This window comes from Austrofundulus limnaeus, unplaced genomic scaffold, assembly GCF_001266775.1.
Source record: "Austrofundulus limnaeus strain Quisiro unplaced genomic scaffold, Austrofundulus_limnaeus-1.0 Scaffold70, whole genome shotgun sequence".
In the NCBI taxonomy this organism is placed as follows: domain Eukaryota; kingdom Metazoa; phylum Chordata; class Actinopteri; order Cyprinodontiformes; family Rivulidae; genus Austrofundulus; species Austrofundulus limnaeus.
In genome coordinates this window covers 1395213-1403744 of record NW_013952472.1, presented here as the reverse complement: position 1 = coordinate 1403744, position 8532 = coordinate 1395213, and the positions used below count along the sequence as shown (strand labels likewise).

The window sequence follows — 8532 nt, the reverse complement described above, 5'->3', positions numbered from 1 at the left end:
ACACACACACACACACACACACACACACACACACACACACACACACACACACACGCACACGCACGCACACACACACACTCGCATCTTACAAACACACAGTTTGCCATGAGCTACTAGAGGGGACATCTCATTCTTTCATCCACGGCGAGTCATTGTGGTGGTGTCAGCTGGTGCCGTCTCTTTTATCACACTGGAAGCTAATGGAAGCAACAACTGCAGGAGGTGGGGGGTGCAGACACACACAAACGAACACACGCAGACAGAAACCTAAGAGACTGTGGAGATGGGGCAGGCGGACACGCCAGGCCTCGAGGCTGAATCTGTTTTGTGGTGGTGATGTTTCTTTTTTCTTTTTTTTCTGAAGCCTCTCTATCGGTGTGTCTTTCTGATGCTCAATAAATCACACAGAGAAATTCAATCATGTTTCTTCTATCTCTTTTATTTTTTTATTGTAACAATTGCTTTTTCTAACATCCCCACCTGACAGAATTAGAGTGACAGACGTGGGGTTCTCTTGAAACGTTATAAACAATCAATATCTTACCGGTTGTGGATGGTTCTTTGACTCATTTTAAAAAAAAAGCAGGGTAAATTTAAAACACTGTTTGCAAACCTTTATATGGCAGACAATTTTGCAGTATTTTTTATATGCTTATACCAAAAACTAAGCTGTAGTTATCTGCAAACTCCATTACTGGCTACCTTCAGCACATCCTGTGCATTCTGGCAGTGATGTAAAGAGAGAAAAACTGTTTACGCGAATTAGCATGAAATTTTTAAATAATTTTAACACAGCAGTGATCCACATTCATCTTAACTATCTGTTAGCTCGTCAGTTTGTTCAGAATTAGACCATTTCTCCAAAGTGAGACCAATCGAAGAGCTATCTGCAACACGTAAGATGTTTGTTGTTCACATTTTTCCTAAGAACCTCATTCTAAGAGCTGTCGCCCTGGATGCAGTCTTGACCTTAATCAACTGAGAAAAAGTCTTGTAAATTAAACCAGGAGAGAAACTGAACTTTGCATTTCCTCTACCTAATTATGTCCTCGTTATTTTATTTTTCTGCTGTTCTTCTTATATCTATTGACTGGAAATACTCCATGGACATGGGTTTATTTACAAGAGAGGAAACAACAGCCATTAACTGCAGGGGGATTCAGAGCAGCATACAACTTTTAATAAGATAGTTGACCTAATTTTCTAGCAACAATACCAGAAATGTTGCTAAATTATAAACACTTGTTTTTAGGGACATATGCCAGCCATGTGTTGTATTTATAATTTCTATAACTCTTTATTTTTTCAGTCTTTTTTTCTGTTTGTATAACATAACAATCGTGCTTTATCATTTGACACCATTTAGATACATATCATGTTTATATTATGTTTTACATTAGGCAGTGAGACATAAAAATATACAAAACAATATAATTTAACTAGACATAGTTTCTATTTTAATATAATCATCAGTATCTTCTCATTGTCATCATCGTTTCTTATACTTCTGTAAGATATGTGCTTTAGCTTCTGTGGTCAAAATATTATTGCAGTAAAACAGCAACTCCATTTTTTTTTCAACATTTAGACAATAACTTCCAATGTAATACGGACATTCACAGTTACATGTTTTACACGGTACGGTTTTACAACAAACTTCCAGAGAAAAAAACTGCGGCAAGAGGAACTTTATACAAAATTCACAGGACATGAACCGGAGCCATTTCCCATTTTCACTCGAGTTGTTTTGCTTTTCAACATAAAACCGGATGCCTTTCACGGTAGCTGCCATAGAAGCAAACTAACATTGTCCGAACACGCCATTATATAGCAACACGTCTGGGGAAGTTAAAGCTTTGTGCTTCTCACTCAAGTCAAAGCGAAGACAACAGAAAGAGAAACAGACCCACTTGCTGACCGGCCTGCACTCGAACATCTACATATGTATTGCTGAATACATATTGATCGAACTACGATCATGACACATACAGAAAAGTAAAAAACCATGACTGCACTTTAACACAGAGTTGGTACCGCTATCTTTTATTTCCTTTTTTTTTCATTTTTTTGTGCTAGAGTACAAAGTGGTATTTCATAGTTTCTGCCCAGTCATGTAAATAGACTATGGCTTGGCTAAAATTTTGTATGTTGGCTTAAGGCCTTCTCTCTTCTTTTCTTTGTCAGGAGACATTTTGAGAAACTTTTGTTCCTGAGGAAAAACATGCAAAAACGTAAACAGGATTGACTGTCAGCATTATAAGGGATAGTCGATGTTAGTAAATCACTTTCCTAACCCTGTGCTTCTTCATCGTCTTCTTTTTTTTTTTGAATAGTATTGTACCCTGTGCTTTGCCAACCGAATACTAAACGGCATAGTTTTTGCTTTTGTCTGCCTATTAATTTTGGTCCTCCATTACAACATATATATTTATATATATAGTATAAAACATCCTAAAAATAATTCTAAAAATGCTCTGATCACATAAAATTTTTTTATCTCTTCTTTTTTTTTTGTTATTTTCACAGAAAAAAGGAAGGAAAATAACAGTCTCTCTCACACATACACAAAAAAAAAAATTTTTGCAACAATAACCAGATTGCTCCTAAACTGGAGCGTACCTACGCTCCCTGGTATTTTTGTTCACCGGCACCTATGTTCCTCTGTACCTATGTTGTCCTGGGTTATTACTGAAAGGCAGGAAAGATGTTTGGCTTACATAGTTACTGGGGAACATAGGTACCCTATGTTCTCCCCGTATATATGATAGTAATGTTGGTCTCGGAGCAAGTCAGTACTAAATTTACTGGATTAATACTTTACTCCAATTTGCTCCTTTTCCAAGAGTAAAATGCTGCGTCGGAGCAGCTGGCAAGAGACAGCTTCAAATGTAAAGAGTGAACTAAACAAGCTTGTCAGATAATTATTTAATCTGCTCTAATTACACACGAATCGACATGCTAACATGTAGCATCCATTCTTAGCCCACTTCTGTAAACAGAGAGCTCAATATGACAACAATTTTCTGCACATGCAGGCCGCATCAGGGCAGTGGAGAGTTCACACTGGAGTCATATGGTGGTCGCGTTTAAAATCGAACATAAGTTTTTATTACAAACTTTTGTGTATATAAATATTTGTATATACAAAAAATTTGAAACTGAGTGTTAAAACCTATAGTGTGAACATAGCAGATAGGTGTGGGCCAGATCTGGTGTCAAGTTTTGTCAACCAGATATGGGCCAGGTCTGGCAGTAATGGTGCTGTTTTTAAGGCGGATTGCCACCACTGTCTCAGTTGCGGTTTGGTTTACGTGGTGCAGGCCCATGCATGGACCACCTTTGGCAAACCACATCTGGGCCAGCCAAGGGCCGTCATTCTTTTGAGGTATCTGGGCCAAGTGTTAAGAGGGTTAGTTACTGGTAAACGGAATATGTACCTGCATTGTGATTCAGTATTTTTTCCATTTGTATTAAAAGACATTTGAAAGGGGAGCCAAGCATTATTAACCACGAGACAACATAGGTACTGGAGAACAGGAACTAGAGAACAAGGGATGACCCTCTCCTAAACTTCTTCCTATAATTGTGCTTACTCAGCGCGCCTTGTTTGCCTCGCAGCTTGTAGTTTAACTCACAGAGAGTAACGTTTTGGAGAAGAGACAACTGTGTGAGTTTCAGTAAACATCCACGAAAAATTGACACCATTCCTTGCACGCTTCTATGTCAAGTTTGTTAATTACCTAATCTACTATAGTCACACGGTATTTACTTGATTCATGAAGATATTCAACAAATCTCTAATCTATATCTCTAAGGGTTTTTTTCCGGTCTTTTCTCACAGTATTACACAGTATGTTTACATTGTTTTTATCTTTTTTTTTTAAATTCAGAATCACGGTTGTAGTTTGTCAACACTAACAGTCTTGAATTTGTTTTCAGGATGTAAACCAACAATAAGACATCATTGGCTTGATTTAACAAACGCAGAAAAAGGAAACGTGATTTGGAAATCGGTTTTGATCACATATTGCCCTCGGAGGTAGGTGAATCAATTAAAATCTTAGAAGTCCTTTACAATGTTTTTTTTCCTTTTTTTGCCTAAATGCTTCTCGAGGGAGGGGTGGTTCTTTGCTGACTACACGTTGGCCTCGGCCTTGGTCACGTTAGAAGTTGGGCTGGTTGGGTTCGGGGGACTGACGGGCTCCGTTGGGCTGGTTGGCTTGGGAGGTGGGCTGGTTGGGCTAACAGTTGTGGTGGGGGGGTTAGCTGGACTGGTCGTGGTGACTGTGGTAGTGATGGTGGCGGTAGGACTCGTCACCGGGCTAGAAGCGGAGGCTGGATTAGTCGGGGGCAGGGCTACATTAGCGGGCGTCACCGGGCTGGTTGAGTTAGCTGGAGCCGGATTGGTGGGGCTGGCGGGGTTTGCGGGAGCAGCGCTGGCGGGATTGGTGGGGCTGGATAAATTAGCAGTGTTGGTTTCCATTTGTTGCTCAGGCCCATTCTCCTGACATCGCCTGGTGACTGCAGGAGGCTGAAACATTATTCGAAATCGCTGTTGGAAAGAAAAAACATCCAATATAATAAGCGACTCTGTAAATACCTGTCAACAAATTCTATTATCCAACAAAACAACAAATGATTCTCTTCTTACCTCCTTGTAAGTGCCCTTGAGACCAAGATACATATACACCATGTATCCTGGTATGAGAACCATAGAGGACAGCGCCATGAGCCAACCTACTCCCTGACCCCAGCCCGGGAACACGTATTCTCCCATCGTGAGAGGAACCATTTGGACGGCGCTGAACAAGAACACCCCCTGTGGGAGACATGAGGCGCTTTATGCATCCTGACATGTCTGACTGCAGGCAGCACAGTCTCAGCCCGGCGTGGCTGCGAGCAGGTAATATTGACTTTATCTATTGTTTCAGTTTTCGTGTCATGACTTTAAATGTACTGTTCTATTAGCTCAAAGTACTCACAGCCACGATGAGAGGGGTGAACACGACCCAGCACAGCTTCCACCATATACACGGTCTGTAGCCGATCATCTCCTGGATGTTGTCATAGAACTTGTTTACACCTGCCAGAAGATTAGATCCACGATTAACATAAATGTCTGCTTTCTTTATGCCGTCCGCCTTGAAAGACGGGTAATCATGCAGTTGCCTTTGTCTGTGTGTATTAATTTGCCTGTTAACAAAATATTTCATGGACACATAAATTAAGCTCTGAAATTAACCATTACAGTTAAATAAGTTTTGGAGTCAGCTCCATTCAAGGACTACAACAGCGAACTGATCTTAAAAATCATACAAATAGGTATAACACAGCCAATTTTAGAGATTTTTTTTAACCAAAATTAGTAGCTGAGAATCATCCCCAAAATATAATTTGAGCACCAACAGAATGAATGAGATCTTATCACATTTATTATTTGGAAATTTTAACCAAAACAACCATAAATCTGTTGTTTTTTAACACCATCATTAGATTGATTGGTTAAAAATATTGGAATGAAAGGCCATGGGCATTCTGCATTTATTAATATTCAAAAAATCTTCCAAAAACCACATTTTAATATAGTTTGTATAGTTTGTAATGTAATGTGTGCATCAAATGATCACAGTACACACCGTAACACCAGGATATGGAGATGCACTCAAAGAAGACCAAGAACAGCAGACACATCCCACTGGCAGAGTAGTAGTCAAACAGTTTGAACACATAGATTCCACCCTAAGTCCAAAATATAAAAAAGGAGAGGTTTAAGAAAAAAATACCTAAAGTCAAGATATTTAATTTTTAATTTTTATTTAACCAAGCAAATCCCATCGAGATCACAGATCGTTTTTGCAATGAACAACTTAAAATGCACATTTTTGGTCTGTTGGAGGAAACCAGAGTATCTGGAGAAAACCCACATGTGCATGGAGAGAACATGCAAGCTCCACGCAGAACGACCCTGAAAAGAACTGGGGATCGAACCTAGAGCCTTGTTTCTGTGAGGCATCTGTGCTAACCATGCTAACCACTGAACCATCATGCTGCCAGATACGCTCAGAGTATGTGCTCTGACAGAACCCAAACTAGCATAAATAGACCCTGAAGAGTCAGATCTCACTGCTGTACCTGTGTGATGTTTGAGAGTCCGATCACATACGACACCAGGCAGACAACAGCGATGAAGATCTCTCGTCTGCCTCGCAGAGCCCTGGGGAACTCATCCACCAGGGCAGTGATGAAGCCTTCAACGGTGCAGAACTGAAAGGACAGAATCACATAAACACCTTTTAAACGGAACGCCGTGTGCTCACATCTCTGTGCTTTCAGATTTCTCCACACAAAGGCTCTTCAGAAGAGGAAAACGATCATTTATTTTTTTGCAGAAATCTGGGAGCATATCTTTTTTCCCCCCAAACCATATGGAAAGAGAGAAAGAAATCATTGCGGTGTGCTCATGGTTAAAACATTATTGTGATAACCCCGTTAACCGAGCACACTCTTTTCCGTGAGCCTATTAAGTAATACGGAAAAGCGCTGTTGCTATGACATTTAGAACAGGGTTGTAATTCCCGTCTTTCACTCTGAAGTGTGCGTGGTCACGGTCAGCGCGACCTTATTTAAATCACGCATGAAATAAAGAACCCCCAAAGCAGATCCGGTGGGCACACGGAGGTGATAAAGTTGCATTTAAAAATACTTGACAGCTAATGTCAGCCCAGCCACGTCTGTCCACAAAAGGGGGAAACTGCAGGTCTTTTATCGTGTAGGCAGGAGCAGAGGTGGGCTACCTGAACTATAACTGCTTTGAAAATATTTAGGTCAGCCCATGAGCAGATCATCAGCAAGCCCCCCCCCCCCCCCCCTTTACCTGGCTGTCTATCCCCAGCATGAGCAGCATGGAGAAGAACAGAACGGCCCAGAGAGGTGAGACAGGCAACTGGGTCACAGCCTCCGGGTACGCAAGGAAAGCTAAGCCAGGGCCTGGATCGTAAACAGAAACATTTGTAGTGTCAGTTTGATCATTCTAAGGACTACAAAGACATTGATTCGTGTAGAATCGTGCAAAAGAAAAAAAAAAGAAAAGCTGCATCAGTGACAGAACAGCAGAAAATGTGAGACAGAAACATTACAGAAACAGATCCGTCTGCAGTTACCTGAAGCTGCTACGTCCGCGATGTTTTTCTTTGTCACATGCGCCATGAAGCCAACAATGGAAAAGATTACAAAGCCAGCAAACATGCTGGTACACGAGTTGATGCAGCACACAATGATGGAGTCTCTGGGGAGAGGGAATATAAAATGGGGGCTGGTGTTAAAGCTTTAAGTTGACGTTTCTCCCTCCACGTTTTATGCTGAACTTTTCCGGAGATAAAAAAAAAACTGCAAAAGACTGTAAAAGAGTAGCTGTAGGAGCTCTTTGTGATGGTTTATTTCACAACATTTTTCTGCAGATATAAACCTATTTTATCTTTAAATTAAATAAAACTATAAAAATCATTTATATAAATATGGCAGGAAGAAGAATGTAGCTTACAAAAAATGAACTGAATGCACAAGTTTTATGTAACCGACTGTGACCCAGAAGCATGACGCTGCTCAAGGAAACACTAACCGAAAACCTTGGCTTTAATAAGATACTGATGACAAAAATTCACTTATATTAGATTTATTAAGTCTCTTGCTTTGATTCATTAGCCATTTTTTTGCAGCAGCATTTGTCAGCCATCACCGAACGTCTTTGCCTCAGCAGTCTCACCTGTAGACGTTGTTATTGAACGTGTTATAGCTGCCCAGAGCTATGAGCGACCCCAGACCCAGTCCGTAAGAGAAGAAGATCTGGGTGGCCGCGTCCAGCCATACCTGTCGGGGAGGAAAGCGAACAGAGAAACTCAGGCGCGCATCAAGGCCGACGCTCTGCTCGCTCAGGCATGCAGCCACGGAGGCAGGAATCAGATAATATAACATGTCATTACCTCCGATTCTTTCAGCTTTTCGAAGTCGGGGGTAATGTAGAACAAAATCCCCTCTCTAGCTCCGGGTAGAGTCACGCCGCGAATGAAGAGGATGAACAGCATGAAGTAAGGGTACGTGGCCGAGAAGTAAACGACCTGTAAGATGGAACGTGGTTATCAGCAGAGAGGCATCAATGCATCCTAAGAGGGGTGGAAATTCATGAAATGATGGATCTGGACTACATTTGTTTTTACATTTTTGTGGCCAAAGATCCAAAAAGAAAGGACATTCCTTTTGAGCCAGTTCTCTCTGTTTGTGCGCATTTATGGCAAACGTTTCGAGAGACAAAATGTGAAGGGGGAATGGACGGAGTGGGGGTGGGGTGTGTGTTTTGACCTCGACAAATTTTGTTTGCCACGGTCATGTACTGAGCTCGACTGTTTGAAACAGGAATCGAGGGGGGGAGAAGGACAAATCCTATCATGGATCCACACTCAGTTTGGAAAAAAAGTGTCAGGAGAATCGGAATTAGAGAGGAGCCACTGAGAGGCAGGACTGGATTGGGGGTGGGGG

At 41.2% G+C, this 8532-nt stretch overlaps 1 protein-coding gene across 4 annotated transcripts in view; it reads right to left on the bottom strand.

Annotated features, from left to right (window-relative positions):
* Positions 1 to 3884: 3884 nt before the first annotated feature.
* The window catches only part of slc6a1a (solute carrier family 6 member 1a), a 7593-nt gene continuing 2945 nt past the window's right edge, over positions 3885 to 8532 (bottom strand). For all 4 annotated transcript variants that reach the window (XM_014010557.1, XM_014010555.1, XM_014010556.1 and 1 more), the window contains exons 7-15: positions 7980 to 8114; positions 7763 to 7866; positions 7161 to 7285; positions 6875 to 6987; positions 6133 to 6264; positions 5637 to 5739; positions 4983 to 5083; positions 4652 to 4819; positions 3885 to 4552 (exon numbers count right to left, since the gene is read on the bottom strand). In XM_014010557.1, the coding sequence (XP_013866011.1) occupies positions 4136 to 4552; positions 4652 to 4819; positions 4983 to 5083; positions 5637 to 5739; positions 6133 to 6264; positions 6875 to 6987; positions 7161 to 7285; positions 7763 to 7866; positions 7980 to 8114 (1398 nt within the window). In that variant the 3' untranslated portion in view covers positions 3885 to 4135. The remainder of the gene's footprint in view (positions 4553 to 4651; positions 4820 to 4982; positions 5084 to 5636; positions 5740 to 6132; positions 6265 to 6874; positions 6988 to 7160; positions 7286 to 7762; positions 7867 to 7979; positions 8115 to 8532) is intronic.